Source organism: Oreochromis niloticus, linkage group LG13, assembly GCF_001858045.2.
Source record: "Oreochromis niloticus isolate F11D_XX linkage group LG13, O_niloticus_UMD_NMBU, whole genome shotgun sequence".
Classification (NCBI taxonomy): domain Eukaryota; kingdom Metazoa; phylum Chordata; class Actinopteri; order Cichliformes; family Cichlidae; genus Oreochromis; species Oreochromis niloticus.
In genome coordinates this window covers 26,518-44,252 of record NC_031978.2, presented here as the reverse complement: position 1 = coordinate 44,252, position 17,735 = coordinate 26,518, and the positions used below count along the sequence as shown (strand labels likewise).

The following is a 17,735-nucleotide window of genomic DNA, read 5'->3' as shown; positions in this document are numbered from 1 at the left end:
AAAAACATAAAACGTGGATTAACACAAATAAATCTTATCAAACAGAACCAGAGTCTGCAGAGAAACATCAATAAAATAACCTAAACGTCTCCCTGGAAGCACATCTGTCTTCACACTGATCAAACTGGAACAGGTTTCAGTGAACAATGAGACAAAAAAAACTGCAAAGAAATATAAAAGTGGAAACTTCAAACTGAGCTGAAAATCAACAACAATCAGAACCGACTTTGTATTTCTGCAGCTGCGTTTCACCGCCGGACATGACCCATCTCTCAGATTTTAATCGACAAATATTGGAACAGCTGATCAATAAGTTTCTGGAAAAAATAATCACTAGCTGCATCGGTGACTTTCATGCAACGAGGTTAAACAGAGCGAGGAAAAAGGCACATGCTTTTAATTTGAAAAAAAGAGATCAGATGGTTCACAGCGATAGGGCCTCACGCTGGATATTACTGAGCACATTCACACACACACACACACACACACACACACACACAAAGATGATGAATAAAAAAAAACATGAATTCTGACAGTAATCATTATATGTATCATTAGAGCCACAAACATGCTTGAAAGAGACCCAAACCCACAATAAAATGGTCCCCCAAATATAAAAATAGACCCAAGGCACCACAAAAACACCCAAAACTAAAACAAGCATCTTAATTGTGTCTAAAATCACGACTACAACACAAACAACAACAAAAAAAACCAACACAGCTGTGCCCTTTAATATCTGAGTCTATGGCAGTCTGCAAATCGGTCCAGAGCGGGTTTACGTTTGTAAGAGTCCTCACTAAGATGCTAAACAAACCTGAGTGTGTGTGTGTGTGTGTGTGAGTGAGTCCTCTTTTCATCAGTCATCCTTGAAAACATCCCACGCCACAGCTGACTGAACTGCTGTATCACATGAAAGCCTTCAGCACTTAGTGTGTGTGTGTGTGTGTGTGTGTGTGTGTGTGTGTTCAGGGTCTCTTACACAACAGGCGTTACAGAAGAGATTCTGGTCATGCTGACACAGATCAATAATGTTATGAAGCTCTGAGTGGATCAAACAGGAGGCGAACGTGTCTGTGCTGATTTTAAATAAATTATTATCATAATCATAGACGTACTTTAAATACCTGACCTGCTCTCCTCTCCTAGAGCAGCTTTGCATGACTTCAGAATAATCCTTCTTCGTCTGATCCCGGGCCTCGGTGCAGACCCTCATTTCACCCTGTCTGAAACAAGCTGTTGTAGCTCCTCCCCCTTCGAGATAACTTCTGATTGGCTGACCCTAATTAACAAACTATTCAAACAGCTCGTGAGTGCGGGCTCCTGCACCTTAGTGGACCATATTTGGGATATCCCCTCTCTGTGACATCATACAATGCTGTAAAAAACGTATCTGCCCACTTGCTGTTTTTGTTTTTTTTCTGAATATTTGTCACATATTTCAATATTACCCAAAGAAAACCAACATAAATACAAAAATACCGTTTTTAAATGATGATTTAATTTATTAAAGCTAACCAAGCCTATCTGCCATGAGTGAAAAAGGTCCCACCCACTTCTTAAATCATGACTTAACTGTTATAACCAGATGTTTTGGAAAGCTGAGTTCAGTTTCAAACTCAGCCCTGATCACAGACCGGCTGAATCACAGCAGCTGTCTGACAAAGTGAGGCAGGATAAAGGATCTGAAACAGCAGCACATCATCTCTGAAAGGGTTACAGAGACATTTCTAAGGCTTTGGGACTCTAGTGAACCTCAGTGGGAGTCCACACATGGAAAAATCCTGAAACAGTGCTGAACTCTCCCAGGAGCGACCGGCCGACCAAAGTTACTCCAAGAGCTCATCGATGACTCAACCAGGAGGTCACAGAAGAAACGGAACAGCATCTAAAGCCCTGCAGGCCTCACTCGGCTCAGTTAAGGTCAGAGGTCATGAGTCAACAATAAGAAAGAGGCGGGGCAAAAATGTCCTCTGTGGGAGAGTCCGAGGAAAAAACCACTGCTGACCAACAAAACCACAAAGGCTCGTCTCACAAACATCTGGATGATCACCGAGACTTCTGGGAAATATTCTGAGGACTGACGAGACAGAAGCTGAACTTTCTGGAAGGTTTGAGTCCCGTCACATCTGCGTCAGACTAACAGCGTTTCAACATCCCAGCAGCAGGCAGACACGGTGGTGGTGGTGTGATGGACTGGGCTGCTCTGCTGTGACTGAGGGAACCATGAGTTCTGCTCTCTACCAGAAAATGGTCCGCCCATCCCTTCGAGTTCTGAAGCTCAAGAGCACTCAGGCAGCAGGACAATGATCCAAACACAGCAACAAGTCCACCTCTGATTGATCGAGTCAAAGTCTGTTCTTAAATCGCTGAGGTGCTTCAGTGTGACCTCAAACAGGCGTTCGTGCTGGAAAACCCTCCAATGTGTCTGAATCCAAACAGTCCTGCGAAGAAGGGCGGAGCAAACTTCCTCCACAGCGATGTGACTGAAGTTTGAAGAGTTACTGACATTATCTCTGCTGCTGAGGGTTAGGGGGCAGTTACTGTTTCACACAGGTACGCTTGGATAGCTAAGTGAATTAGGTGTTTATCCAGGTTATCTTTATGTGATACTAAAATGTGTTTATCTGAAACATTTGCTAAACAATAAGAATTCAGAAAGAGAGCAAATACTGAAAATCAGACAAACTTCAGCCATCAGAATATTTATTAAAAGAAACCCAGAGGTGTGTTTTGGTATGAGAAGCATCGAACATTTCCATTATTAGAGATGTTGCTTTTTTTCTCACACCAAATAGGCTCTGAGGATAACAGTTCATCGGACGTCTCCTGCAGCCTCAGTTTCCTTGGAGATGGTAGAATAATTAAACTGTGCACACAAAGGAAGAAAATATATGACGACAGCGAAGCATGCTCCCCGAGGGTCGTTTTCACACGTTAAACACACTGAGCGGTAACGCCGGGTGCAGACAGACGTCACAGAGAGGCGCAGATCCAAGGGCGGGTTTCAGCTCCACATGACTTCAGCTTCAGATGGAGCTCTGCAAAACGAACCCACTGGGCCACATAAACACTCTTCATTTACTTCGTCTACCTGCCAAACATCACACGTCTGCAGCCACGTTAGTGCTGCTACACCTGCCACACAGCACACAAGCAAGCAGCTTCAGATCCTTTCCGTCCAGCCGCAGATCTCTCAGAAATCTAAGAAATGAGCCGAGACTTTTTCCTTCAGCTTCAGAGCAGAGCCCAGAATGAGGATGTTAGTGTTTAATGCCTGGAGAATCGCTTCAAAGGTCCAAGATCAACTCTCTGATCGCAGCTCTGCTGCTGCTTATGCTAATCCGGTTCATTTGGTCCTTCAAAGCTACAAAATAAGACAGAAGAGCCGAAGTCAGGAGGAGATATATATCGATGCCGGGCGTCACGATTAGAGGCTCAGTGTCATGGTCCTGGGTCAGTGATATGTCTTTGTTAGTTCTTTGGGTTTTGGTTCTTGTGTTTAGTGTTTTGTTATATCTACCTGTGTCCTCCCCTCTGTTTGTGTCCCTGAGTTTGTGTTTGTAAGACAGTTTGTGCATTTCCTGTTTTACTTTGAAGGTCCGTGTCTCTCATGTCTAATTAGGTTCAGCTGTGTCCTCCTCTGGTGTGTCATTCCCTCGTTACCTTGTGTGTAATGACAGGTAACGAGGTTTGTGATGTCATTTCCTTACATGACCAGAAATGACCCATAGGTGGGATGCAATGGATTCCATATGAATTATTCCAGACACGATCAACCCATCACCGAATCCAGTTTACACAGAGTAAAACTACCATCCAGCCGTTCCGCTGTCCCACTGTTACCGCAGACAGTGAACTTCCCACAGTGACCTGAAGGTGGCTGCTGCCTCTGAAACATCTGGAGACTCCACAGCTGTTTAAAAGGCCGAGAGGCTCGTGGAAGCGGGACTTACAAGCCGGGCTTTTGAAGCAGACCTGTCTGTGAAGTGCAGGCTTCAGTCCTCAGAGAAGAGTCAGCATCAGGACTTTATTTTAATTATGACACCAAGATCCTCTGGCATGCGAGACGTAAGACTTTCAGCCAGAAGAGAATGATTCACAGATTCCCTGCGAGGAGAGCTTCAAAACTGAGCTTTGAGCGTTTCCCATGACCTCTGTGGTTTCAAAGGAAACCGTCACAACGAGCCGCGTCCTTAAATGTACTTTATAAATGTAAATGTATTTTATAAAAATGTCTGATTTTCACTTTAATCGTCTGCTTCTCAGAGCTCAGAAATGTGATGCTCTGTGGGAGACGACGTTCAAACCGTGGACATTAAAGAGTTATAAAAACAGTCTGATTTCATTAATAATGAATGAGTCAGTGACACCAGCAAATATTTACAGGAAGTTTAAAACTCTGGAAACAAAGTGAAAGTCGGGGCTGCGTGGGAGGAGAATGATCCTTGAAAACATTTCCGAAGACGAGGCGGTCCAGACTCCTCTCCTAAACTCGATGACTCACTCGGTGGAGCTTGGGCTGGTTTGTGGGTAATCGAGGAAAATAGGACACTGATGTGTTTTGAGGGTCAGCACCTTGCCTCTCAGGAGGTTAATCCTCCGGAGGATCAGCAGATAAACCTGTGCTGGTGAACGGCAGATTAGACGCACGCTATGCAGCATTTTCAGCTCTTTGTGGATTGATTTCCACAGAAAGGATTTTCCTCGAAAACCTAAAAAAAGTGATGTTAACCTCGTTTACTCATATTACTCATATTACTCATCAATCACCATCAGCTTAGAAATGCACCAATCACCGAGCTCAGCAGACTCAGAACAACACAAACAAACAAAAGACAGATGGGGCTTTTACTGGCCACCAGGGGGCGACTCCTCAGACTGCTGAATGATGTCTGGTCGTTTAGAAGTACAGTCTACTAAGAAATAATCAGTAACTAAGTCATTTTAAATCATGCACATTTTAGGCCGTGCATTGATAATTTCAAGTACTGCAGTATTTTCAGGGCTGTATTAGGAACCATAAAACAAAATCATTAAGTACATAAAATGATTACAAACTACTCAAATTTACTTACAGTATTTATCAGCATGTCTGTGTTTGTAGGTAATTATTTAAGTGAAATTCCATTTAATCACAGGGACATGTCGCCTCACTCGCTACTGTGTTATAAAGTGTTACCAAAACAATCTTACAAAAGAAACGATGATGAAAAATGTAACTTTATTAATGATTTTAATTATTCTTATTTACACAAGCATAATTATTTTTAGTCTTCAACATTAATAAAATTATTCTTAAATATATTCATCAATAATAATTTATTGTTGCTTTCTCCCTCGCTGGAACTCAGCGAGGGAGAAAGCAACATGGCGCCTGTGTTCGGCTTGGCTGCTGTTGCTGCTCCCTGTGTTTGTCGACTGTTCCCATTTATTGTTTCTTATCTTATCTCAGCTCTGATATACCCCGATGGTCTATTTGTTTCTCGGATTTACAGTTTGCATACTTTGTTGAGTATCAAAGTATGTATGGAAAAAACTTTTGACAGCTGGCAGAGCTACCACCAAACTTTCCCTCTGCAATTTGTTTGCCCTCCGCCCTCTCGCGACTAGCTGTACCTGTACCTGTTCTTGGCTCCAAGCAAAAACTCAGGAGCAAGAACAAGGTTAAGGAGATCGTCTAGAAGAGGTTGTAGGTCTGGTGTTCAGGCCAAAAGGAAACGTGCCCGACGGAGGGGATTTCTTCGGCTCCATGGTGGAGAAGGTCTCCGGTATTTGGTACCGGTCCCCCTACAGGACGCAGATAATGCCGATCTGTTACCACCTACCCAGCTGTGCATTACGGGCAGTCAGAACGATTACCTGGACCGGCAATATGTCTGGAGATACGGGATGTTTTCACCCGGGCCTGTCAGTCCAAAAGACCACAGTTTCACAGCTGAGGGTACCGGGAGACTACGTCCTCATTCTAGGTGTTTGCTGCTAGTTCCCTGTCAATCAGCTGTTGATGACGTCAGCCTGACACCTCTGTTTCAGATCGCTGTCCTCAGCGCTCGCTCCATAGCCAACAAATCCTTTGTACTGAATGACTTTTTATCAGTAACAGGGTTCCTCACAGAATCCTGGCATCTGGAGAATGAATTTATTCACCTTAACGAGCTCTGCCCGGTCGGCTGTCACTTCATCGGGACTCCGGGTTTGGACTGTCGTGGTGGTGGACTTGCCACTGTTTTCCGGGACAGATTCTCCTACAGAGCTTTGGACTCTGAGACTTTCCCTTCCTTTGAGTCACAACTTCTTAAGGTCGGTTCATCAAACATATTTTACTGTGTTTTAATCTACCGCCCTCCCGGCCCCGCTGGTGTTTTTATCCAGGATTTCACAGACTTTTTATCCTCCGTTATTGAACTGGAGAAAGTCTTGATGATCGGCGATTTCAACCTGCACGTGGATGATCTTTGCTGTAGCATGGCCTCTGACTTTTTATCCATTACAGACTCTTTTAATTTTATTCAGCATGTCTCTGGTCCCCCTCACGTTAAAGGCCACACCTTGGACCTCATGTTTTCTCTTGGCTTAGACATAACTAATCTCTGTGTTAAGGATGTACAAGTTAGTGACCAGTCTTGTGTTATTTTTAACCTTAGCTTCCCTCTGGACACACCACCATCCAATCTCATGTTCAATAAGCGGTTCATAAATCCGGATGTTGCCCTGAAGTTTTCTGATTTATTGGATCCTCATGTGATCAGGGGCTGCACTGACGCTGATGCTGCCACGCACTGTTTTAATAATCATTGTTTGGAGATATTAAATCTGGTGGCACCTTTAAAAACTGTCACTGCTGCCCCAAAAAGAGCTCATCCGTGGATAAACGATGACATAAGGAAAGTTACAAGACTCTGTAGGAAAGCAGAACGCCTTTGGAAATCAACTAAACTTGAAGTTCACAGGCTTCACCTTAGGGAACTTTGGGTTTCCCTGCACGAAACCATTAAAACATCAAGATCAGGATATTTTTTCAGTTGATCTCATCAAACAAGAGAAATTCCAAAGTACTGTTCGAAACCATAAACTCTGTTGTTTCCCCCGCAGACCACCCAGTACCCGTGTCCTCTACATCTCTACATCATACATGACCTTTCACTTCTGCTGGATAAAATGAAAATCACCACTTGTCCAAATGACATTTTCCCTGCTGTGCTGTTTAAAAATGCTCTCTCTGTCATTGGCCCCTCTATTGTAGAAATATGCAATGCCTCTCAACAGGTGTGGTTCCTAGGTTCTGTAAGCATGCTGTTGTTGAGCCCATATTAAAAAAGAGCAGTTTGGACCTAACACAGCTTAAGAATTATAGGCCTATCTCTAAGCTCCCATTATTATCAAAAATTCTGGAAAAAGTAGTTGCAGATCAACTTACTGCTTTTTTAGAAAAACATGAAATCTATGACAAATTTCAGTCGGGTTTCCGTAAAAGTCACTCAACAGAAATCGCATTACTTAAAGTCTCTAGTGACATTATGATGTCAGCTGACTCCGGAGCATCCACAGTTATGGTTTTGCTGGACTTAACATCTGCCTTTGACACCGTTGACCATACCATCCTGATTAACAGGCTCCGGGACGTAGTCGGTGTGTCCGCTCTGGCTCTGGAGTGGTTTCGGTCGTACCTTTCCAACAGATCTTTTAGTGTCTTTGCAAATCAGTTTATGTCACGCTAAGGACCTGACATGTGGGGTACCGCAGGGTTCAGTTCTGGGTCCTATTCTTTTTCTCCTATACATGTTACCCCTAGGACTTATAATTAGGCAGTTCCCTGATGTGTCTTATCACTTTTATGCTGATGATATTCAGCTCTACTGCTCTTTAAAGCCGATGGAAGTCCATAAACGGTCCTCTTTAATTAATTGTCTAGCTTCCATTGAACAGTGGCTTGGAGACAACTACTTGCAGTTGAACTCAGAGAAGTCAGAAACATTAATTGTTCCCCCCGACAGCCAAATATCTCTAATCAAACAGCATCTTGGTTCTCTTGGATCATCTGTTCACCTGAGCCTCAGGTATCTTGGTGTTGTTTTTGATTCCGCCATGTCCCTAGAGCAACACTCTCAACAGTTAATTAGGAATTGCCTTTTTCAGCTAAGAAACATCTCCAAACTTTTTTGTCTAAATCAGAGTTAGGAATGATTATTCATGCTTTTATTTCTTCTTGCTTAAATTATTTTAAGTCTTTTTCTTTGTTTGAGCAAAAAGAATCTTGACCGTCTCCAGTTAGTCCAGAACGCTGCGGCAAGGCTTTTAAGTAAGACACGAAAAAGAGAGCACATTACACCAGTGTTACGTTCATTACACTGGCTTCCAGTACATTTTAGAATTCATTTTAAAATCTTGGTACTGACTTTTAAAGCTTTGAAACATGACGCTCCTGCCTATATTTCTGATCTCTTAGAACCTCACACTCCCTCTCGCAGCCTGAGATCATCTAGTCAAAGGCTGTTGGTAGTTCCCCGAACACGTTTTAAAACCAGAGGTGGTAGATCTTTAGAGCGGTGGCCCCCAGGTTGTGGAATGCTCTCCCTCCATCTTTGCGTTGCCTGGATTGTATTTAATCTTTTAAACATCATCTTAAGACTCATTTATTTAGACTAGCTTTTAATTAGATTTGTGCTGTATGTTTGATTGTACTGTTTTATGTTTATCTGTTTTACATTATTGTGAAGAACTTTGTGGTTTTTATCCTGTGAAGAGTGCTATATAAATCAATAAAGTAAAGAAAGTAAAGTATTACTGTTATGATTATGATCAATACTGTTGATGATTATGAGCCATACACACTGCTTAATGCTTGTCCTTATTAATGACCAGTGACGATCATTTTCCCGGCTTGTGCTGCGTCTCTGCGGTCACCTCGCCGCGACATGCAGCCGGCGCAGATTCAGCTCCGTGTCTGCTTATTTCTGATCAGCTGCACTGGCAGCAGCTGCAGTAGTGCCGACCTTTGACCTTTGCTTGGTTGCTCTAAGCTGTGCTCTGACTCACATGTGGCCCGAAGCGCCCGCTTAAATATCACCATGCCATATGAGAGATATGGCATAAGAGGGATAGCATATAAGTGGATGAAAAGTTACCTGGATGACAGATATCAATATGTCGAAATCAATAATGTAAAATCTAAGCAGTTGAGGGTAACTTGTGGTGTTCCTCAGGGCTCTGTGCTGGGCCCTAAATTATTCATATTATATATAAATGACATATGTAGTGTTTCCAAACTGTTAAAATGTGTATTGTTTGCTGATGATACCACTCTGCATTGCTCAGGTAAAGACCTAGAACAGCTTCTGACTACAGCGGAAAAGGAGTTAAATATATTAAAAAACCGGTTTGATGTAAATAAGTTATCATTAAATATAAAGAAAACAAAATTGATTATTTTTGGCACTAGACAAATGAAAAATGTATCTAAAATCAGGGTTAATGGAATTGAAATTTAAAGAGTGTACGAAAATAAATTTCTTGGAGTGATAATTGATGATAAGCTGAGTTGGAAGTCTCATATAAACCATGTGAAAACAAAAATGTCAAAGACCATTGCTATTCTCTACAAAACAAAGCATGTCCTGAACAAGAAATCATTATACACACTTTATTGTTCTCTGTTGCTTCCATATATGACTTATTGTCTGGAGATATGGGGTAATGCATATAAAACAAATACTCTTCCTATTTTCAAGTTACAAAAAAGAGCTATAAGAATTATAAATCAATCAAACTATATAGAACCAACTAACATCTTGTTTATTAATCTGAATACCCTGAAATTTTATGATTTAGTTGAATATAAAATGGCACAGATAATGTATAAAGCACAAAATAACTTGCTTTGCCGCAGTACTCAGAAGCTGTTTAAAGTCAGAGAGAGTCAATATGACTTAAGGGGAACAGATGTCTTTAAAAAAAAAACAAGATAAGGACAAATATAAAGCAGAGATGTGTTTCTGTTAGAGGAGTTAACCTGTGGAATAGTTATGACAGTGATTTAAAAAGGTGTAGTTCATTTTCCTTGTTTAAAAACATGTTTAAAAATAGAGAATTAGAAAAATATATAAATCAAGAATGAAAAGAGCAAAAATAATAATACTGAAACTCTTGATTGTTTTGCTTTGATGTAGTTACTTATCTAAGGTGGAAAGTTTTTTTGTTTGTTTGTTTGTTTTTGCTTTGCTTTGTTTTATTTGTTGCTTCGAGCCCTGTGTACAGGAGCTGCATGCTAAAAGATCTTTTGTTAAAAGGGTTGGCGTAATAAGCAAATGCTTCAGCCAATACCTTTTGATTAGCCTTGTCTCGTGCTTTCTTGCTTTGTGGTAATCTTTATTCTGTATTCACTGAGATATTTAAATGCTAATCAATAAAAACAAATCAATCAAACCAAAGGTTATCAGCCAGCAATGTGCCTGCACGCTGGTCCCAAATGAAAACACAAGATGAAGGAGCGGCGTGAGGCGTCGGCGTGTGCCTCCCGCCATAACGCCTGCAGGGCTCTGCTTCACCAGTCAGAGCCTTCAGGGGAAGTCTGGGGTCCAGCTGTGACTGAAAACAAGGCTGACTCTCGTCCAGATGTTTTTACCTCATAATAAAATGACATTGTGGCAACAAAACGCTGAACTTACAATGCTGTGTGGCCATTTTCTATCTACAGTCTGTGTTTATATCAACGTTGCTTTTGGGAGATGCTGCTGTGATAAAACCGTTAAAGATCACATGTAAATGCCATCAAAATGCAAACAAGAGCAGTGTGAACGTGTCACATTAACCTACATTTGTGTGCCTGCTGGTCACAGGAAGTGCTCCCAGCCTCCTGCGCGCGTCAACTGACCTCTTGCAGCGCCGTTGTTTATCAATGCGGGGCTCTCACAGAGCCGTTTACTGGACTGAGATTTCCTGCAGTGATACAGATTTCCTCGAACATCACGCCCAGACTCAACCAATCACAGCCAGAGCAGGAAGGACAAAATGTTCTGACTTTAAAAACAAGTGTCAGCTAAAGGCCGCCATCCCAAGTCACTGAATACAGACTGTTAGCAGGTGAGGCACAGTTAATATCCACTTCCTGCAGATTCGATCTACACCAGCGTGCCCACCGTGCCCCAGGGCGCGCCCCAGCGCGTCTCCCACGGCTCATACTGGAGCCCAAAGCAGCCACGTAAACTTTATGGAGGGCCAAAAAGGCTAAACTAACTAAAAGCTTCACAGCTGCAGGAGTGTTAACTCTCCTCTGAAGGGTTCAGGTTTGAATCTGCCCCTGACGGATGGCGTCCTGTCACCAGAGGTTCGAGATTGTAAACCACAGCAGCACAACTCCAAGCACCTCCTGCAAAGGAAACAATACCAAAGTACCCCTGCACGGTACAGTGAGGTGCTGTACTGAGTGTGTAGTGTAGTGTGGAGCCTGCCACAGTCCACTATGATCACACTTTCACTTTTTTTTAACCATTTTTCTTGGCTTTTTTCTTTGGCTTTGGAGCTGAGGTGTTCAGATGTTCAGTGAGCATGATGGAGATGAGTCCACTGAGAAGGTCTGAGCATGTGCAAAGGAGCGAGGGTGGAGGGTGAAGATGGAGCTGCAGGAAGGAGGAGAAGAGGAAGATCTCAAGGGTGGTTCATGGGTGCAGTGAAAGAGGATGTGCAGAGGTGACAGAGGAGCATGCTGGGATAGGAGGAGGTGGAGGCAGGTGATCTGCTGTGGAGAGCTCTGAAAGAAAGGTTCAGGTGATTCACGCCCAGCCAGGAAGAAAGCCTGGAGCAGAGCAGTGAGGGGGTAGGAAAAGGACGAGTGGAGGCCAGAGTCTGCTGCTGGGAACCCACCACTATGATTAGGTCCCATGACACTGACCCAACCTATGCACTGAAGCAGAGAAAAACCGCCTCCACCTCCCGTCACCCAGCTGGTCTGAAGCAGCTGAACCGCTGCGAGGGAAGACAGCATGTGAACCACCACCTGCAGTAAACACCAACCTGCCAGCAGAACATCAGCAGCAGAAAGAAGCACGCCGACTCCGCCACTAAAAACAGCAGCTCTGAGAGCGCCACACGTCACATCAGCCTGAAATCAGTGTGTTGACACACAGCAGCCTCGCACGCTGTTATCAGCACGCCACCAATCACCTGAGCCGCCCGCAGCGTGTCCAGCAGCCTCAGTGTGTGTGTGTGTGTGTGTGTGTCAGCATGTGTTTAACTTCAGTTTAACTGGAGTAGAGTCATGTATCAGCACGAGGAAAGCTGCCTCCATGCATGCTGGGCTCACAGCTGTACAGATGTGCAGATGTGCTCACAGCTGTACAGATGTGCTTTGCTAAGCGCTGTTGGGTTCATACAGACACACAGAGCCTGCAGTAAACCCGGATGCACTCAGACTGTCGCTCTCTGATTTCTGCTGCTGTCACTCTGAATTAACGTCACTTTTCCTGATCAATAATTTAATCAATAATTTAATGAGCTCATGATGTGAGGCTGATCAGTTAGTTATCAAATTAATGATCAGCTGCACTTTAAAGCCCCGAGGACACCGACAAAGCGAACCTCAAACTATGAATGTGAGATTTGAGTTTTCAGCACTAGATTTAAACGGCAGAAAACGAGCCCGGTACCGACTCTGTCTGATTCACTGCTCGGTTCGTCACACTTCACAGAACGGGAGAGTTTCTTTGTATTTAAACAAAGCTCTCCGCTCTCCCGCGCCGCAAGCGCCGTGCGTAAAACCACCGAAGAACCGCCGAGTGGATCAAAGCGCGCTCTGGCAGGTGAAAGCTGCTCAGGTGTGTTCGGATCCTGCGATCAGAGGAATCAGAGAAATTAGAGGATTTAGAGGGAGACTTACGGTCGGAGCGGCCGCAGCCGGCAGCTGGAGCTCCACGAGCCGGAGCGCGTCCACGGCCGAGCCGTTTGAGCTCCACGCGGAAGATCCTGACAGCTCCAGGGTATCTGGGCGGCGCGCGGCCGTACAGTTCGCCTCACGGTCGCTGCAGGAGATGATGCTCTGCCGCGCCGAGCGCATGCTCTGATCTGCCCTCTGCTCCGCGCGCGGACTGCAAGCACAAGGAGAGCGAGAGGGGGGGCGGGGTTAGTTCATGTAGTTCATGGAGGTCTGACTGCAGGTGTGACAGGTGGGAGAGGGAGGAGCCACAAACAGCAACACGTGATCAGCATCACGGTTTACAGTCTCTCTGTGAGAGAAAAGCTGCAGTTCCTCTAACATCCAACAAAGGCAGCAGTGAGTCTGGGCCCAGAGATCACGCCTACTTCATAACGCCTGGATTCCATCACTCACCTGTTTACAGTGTGTTCATGTTTTCAATATTAGGGGCGTGGCCTCTCTCTGCTAGCTCGAGCTGTTTAAGGACACATCATGGCTGCTCTGTTTTCAGGGTTCAGTGTGCAGACCTGAGGAGCCGGGATCAAACCACGGACCTGCTGCTGTCGCTGCTCAGCCACAAGTTTCCAAGTCTGATCTCCAGTTTTCATCAGAATGAGGTTTGTGATGATGTCGGTGGACTTTTGATCCGTTCGTCAGTTACATCAGAATAAAATGAAGTGTTAACAACTCACAGAAAACAGAAATCCAGTCAAAGTGACAGTCTGATTCTGCGTCCGTGGACAGGACGACGCTGCTGGACACCAACAAAGACACCTGGAGCTTCATTACTTATATTCAGTCACTGTGGGAAACACAGAGGTCCGAAGCTAATGTGCAGTCTGTAGCTCTGTAAAACCCCAGCCTTCGCTCCTGTGATGGTTCTGTTACTGGTGTCACTGGTGTCACTGGTGTCAGTGTATCCAGTGTATGTGAAACACGGCGTCACACTCTGGGCTGTCAGCTTTAATGTCCACGTTGTTCAACACTGACACCAACACATCACAGTGAGAATGTCTGATGATGGGAAGCTTGGCGGTCGTATAGCAACAGTAACCAAGGTGATAAGGACTTGCGAAGAAAAACATTTGAAATGAAATGTAATGCATATTCAAAGAAACGGTCTGAGAGGTGAAAGGCTTTCTTCCTCTGGAGCAACACATTAGTGTTACTCAGAGGCTGGACTCTAACCTCAGACCATGAAGCGAAGAATGAAAAGAAACTGTGTGGGAGGAGAAAATCAACCTGTGAGCGTCTGACCTCACACAGACCAACAAAGACGCTCCAACACAGTTTACTGGAAACATTTCAAGGTTTCATCTTCCTCCAAACTCATCACACCTTTAAAGGCTCTGCAGACTCACATTAGTCGTGTTTCGTGCACAGGCACTTCGAAGCTAAATGTCAGCAAAACCTGAACAATTCATTATATTTGAATTATTTTTACGAAGCACCTAAAACTCAGTTTGCAGCTGTTTTCAGCAGTTCATTCAAATGTTGCATGTAGTGAGTTAAACCTATAAAAATAGCCTTCCTGTAATTATTCAGTGTTTTATGGACGTTTGTCAAATGCATCTCTCATCAAGTCATCTTGAGCCACAAACATCATTCCTGTCACACTGTAGAAGCTACGGTCAGGTTTTGGTTTAGTGGCTTTTATAATCCTTTATTCTAAAAGTGTCACTGACATTAAAAATCTCTGCTTTGAGACTGAGCTGGCCAATAATGTAGCAGAACAGTATATATGGCAACAAATATAAGATAATGGTTCTATGGATGGTTTTATAATGTGGGTGCAATAACACAAGATACTCACAGGAAGGAAATGTCTTTGATTGATCTATAACCTGTTTGTAAATCACTACAGTCTTTCAATACAAACAAAGACAACTGCAGCTAAAACAAATAGAAACATGAGAAATGACTTTTTGCAACATGGAAACAAATCTGTCCTCGTTCCCGTGTTCAGTGTTAACCTCACAGCAGGATCCGGTGGACGAGAACGTCAGCTGGAGGAACTCTTCAGCAAAAAACGTTTTTTAACAGCAATCATCGAATCACTTCAGTTTTCTCTGCTTTTGTTTGTGACAGTGTCAAACAAAGATGCACAAAGCCAACACACAAGTGATAAAACAAGCAGAAAAATGTCCATGTGAGCCGTGAACATGCAGAACATCTGAGACTGACCTCTCTGTACCTGAAAGCACGAAGCTCGCTTTAAGCATCAAACTCCCAGAGCCTAGAGCAGATCTTCTGCTTCAGCGTCCACGCACTTCCACGTTTCTCCAGCCAGCTGCCAACACAGAAAGCTCCACAGATGTTCACATCGTGTCAGGGAGACGCTCAGAACCAGCCGACGATCCGCAGACGAGGCTGATCGCAGGTACTCGTGCTTATAACGGGGGAGGAACGCCGCCCCCCGCGGGGTGAAATGTGGGTCTTCAGGTCAGCGCTCTGATGAAAAGTCATTACACTGATTATCTGCTGGCCTGCTGCAGCTTAGAGATACAATGAGAGGATAGCAGAGGTCAGGCTGACGCTCCTGTCACCGTCAGATTTTACTCTTATTTTCCTCTCTCTTTCTGTTTAATCATTTGTCTTTTATCCACTTCCTGTCAAACTTCCTTTTCCATTTGTCTGATCGTGGTTTTACTTCCTGCTTCTGAGCATTACCTCCTCTGCGGACTTCTGCCCGTCCTCGTCAGGTTCACCTGTGTCTGAGCCCAGCCTGCAGCTTGTTCTTCCTTCTTGTTGTATTTTTCTCTGACTTTTACTCTGTCTCCGTTCTCTGGAAGCGGACGGCGCTTAAATCCATCCAAAGGAACGGTTCAGGTGTCTTTTTCCAATCTAAAGATGAAAGTGGAGTGTCTGTAGATAACAGCTTGTTTGGTCCATTTTCACATAGTAAAGGAAGCATAAAGACTCGGGCTCGGTTGTGCAGAAACGATCAGTTGCTGCTTCCTGCTGAGTGGAGGTGAAGGTTCCCACTGTCCTGTGTCCGGTGTCCTCCGCCTGCAGGGTTAAAGAAGATGGCGTGTCGTATTTAACCCTGCAGGTGGAGGACACCGGACCTTCTCCAGCTCTCCCCACTCCCAGTCACACCTTCATGAAGCCTCGACTGACTTTTCTTCTAAACCTGATGGAGAAGTTTAACTAATCGTTTCCTGTAATTACATGAAATTTCAGTATATTTTATTATTAATATTACCTATTTATACTTTAAGGTAGGCACACTAGAATGAGGAGGTAACAAGTCAGGTTATTACAGGGAACAAAGAAATAATCATACATATCGTCAGTTCCACCTGCTCGCCTGACTACCACGGGCCTCAGAGCCTTTAGTTGTTCTACCCGAGACTTTGGATGCATCAGATCTGCGGACCACAAACTCTCTCACCACTTTTAAATCACGTCTGAAACCCATCTATTCAGCATTGCATACGCCTGATTCTGTCTTAGTCCATGTTTACCTTGCTCAGCTTTTATACTTTTATGCTTGTGTTTTGTTTTGTTTTTTTGTTTTGTTTTTACCTTATGTCTAAATTGTATTTTTCCATGTTTATATTTTATTGCTGCTATTGTTCTTGTGTTATTGTAAGGTGACCTTGAGGGTCTTAAAGGCGCCTATAAATAGAATGTATTATTATTATTATTATACTGCATAAGTAAGTGGGGTGAAATTTCATGGTAATTTTTCCATGAAATACAAAGAAAAATAACTTATAGAAATATTATTATAGTTTTTTCCTGTATGTAGATGAAACTGAATGTAACTACAGGTGAACTAGGCTCTCAGTCGTGTTATAAAGTGTTAGCAAGTTTTCACAAGACCTCCAACGTGTGGCAGAATAAACAGCTGTTCTCAGTCAGCTGTTTTTAAAATTTGGAGCACATACAAACAGAGTTAGGAGGAGTGTTAGTGAGAAATCAGCTGATGTACATCCAAAAAGCACAAACGCCAAACAGAAGTCACTTCCTGCTCCGTGCGATCTGTGAAAAAACTAAAACACTGTCATGGTCCCCGTCCTCTCCAGCTGGCTCATGATGGCTAAAGGTTTTCTTTATGTTTCTCTCTCTCCTCCTTTCTCCTGCCTGCCTGGGCGGAGCTCGTTATGAGCCCACGCAACTGTGATGATTCCCACCACCTGTTGCTGATCTACCCGGGCTTATCTGTAACTATTTAACGCTGCGGCACAGAGCGGTTCGTCGCTGGAACGTTGAACCTCCCATGTTTGTGCTCTCAGCTCTGTCTTCGCCTGTTAGACTATCCTGTGGTTTTCCCGGACCTGTTGACTGACCCTTCCCTGTGATTCCTGTGTGTGGCTGCGTGAGTGGAGATCAGGACGAGAGTGGCTGAAGAGGAGAGTGTGTGGATTACCTTCCCTCTTCCCCCCTGAACCTCTTCTCTCTGTACACATATACAGCACTGTGGTTTACCCTTTTGTAAATAAACTGTCACCTTTGACCCTGACCACCCTTGACTGTGACAAAAACATGTTTATGGGTCGGGATGGCTGGCTTTAAATCCCAGTGTTTTCACTTTCTGGTTACTTTGCATATTTTCTGTTTTTCCTATTTGTGTCTAATATTTAAAGTTTTGTTCTGAGTTGTAGCTGATATTGTCTCCCTTCATGTTTCCTGCCTCACTGCTGAACATGAAGCTGGTCCCTGGTTTCCTTTGGAGTTTATTACAGTATTCTCTGCAGTCTGTTTATATTTCAGGTATCTTCGTGCTTTTGCATTATTGAGTTTTCTTGTGTGATCCCTGCTTGTGCCTGTCCCACCTCTGTGTGTTACCTGTCTCGTTTCCACGTTTATTCACTTGTCG

General features: G+C 43.8%; 1 protein-coding gene across 1 annotated transcript in view; it reads right to left on the bottom strand.

The window, feature by feature from the left end:
* Positions 1 to 13,992, bottom strand: part of LOC100696580 (melanopsin-A) — a 41,001-nt gene extending 27,009 nt beyond the window's left edge. Inside the window, exons 1-2 of the mRNA XM_019355631.2 lie at positions 13,325 to 13,992; positions 12,875 to 13,082 (exon numbers count right to left, since the gene is read on the bottom strand). Of these exons, the coding sequence (XP_019211176.1) occupies positions 12,875 to 13,051 (177 nt within the window). The 5' untranslated portion in view covers positions 13,052 to 13,082; positions 13,325 to 13,992. The remainder of the gene's footprint in view (positions 1 to 12,874; positions 13,083 to 13,324) is intronic.
* Positions 13,993 to 17,735: the final 3,743 nt, after the last annotated feature.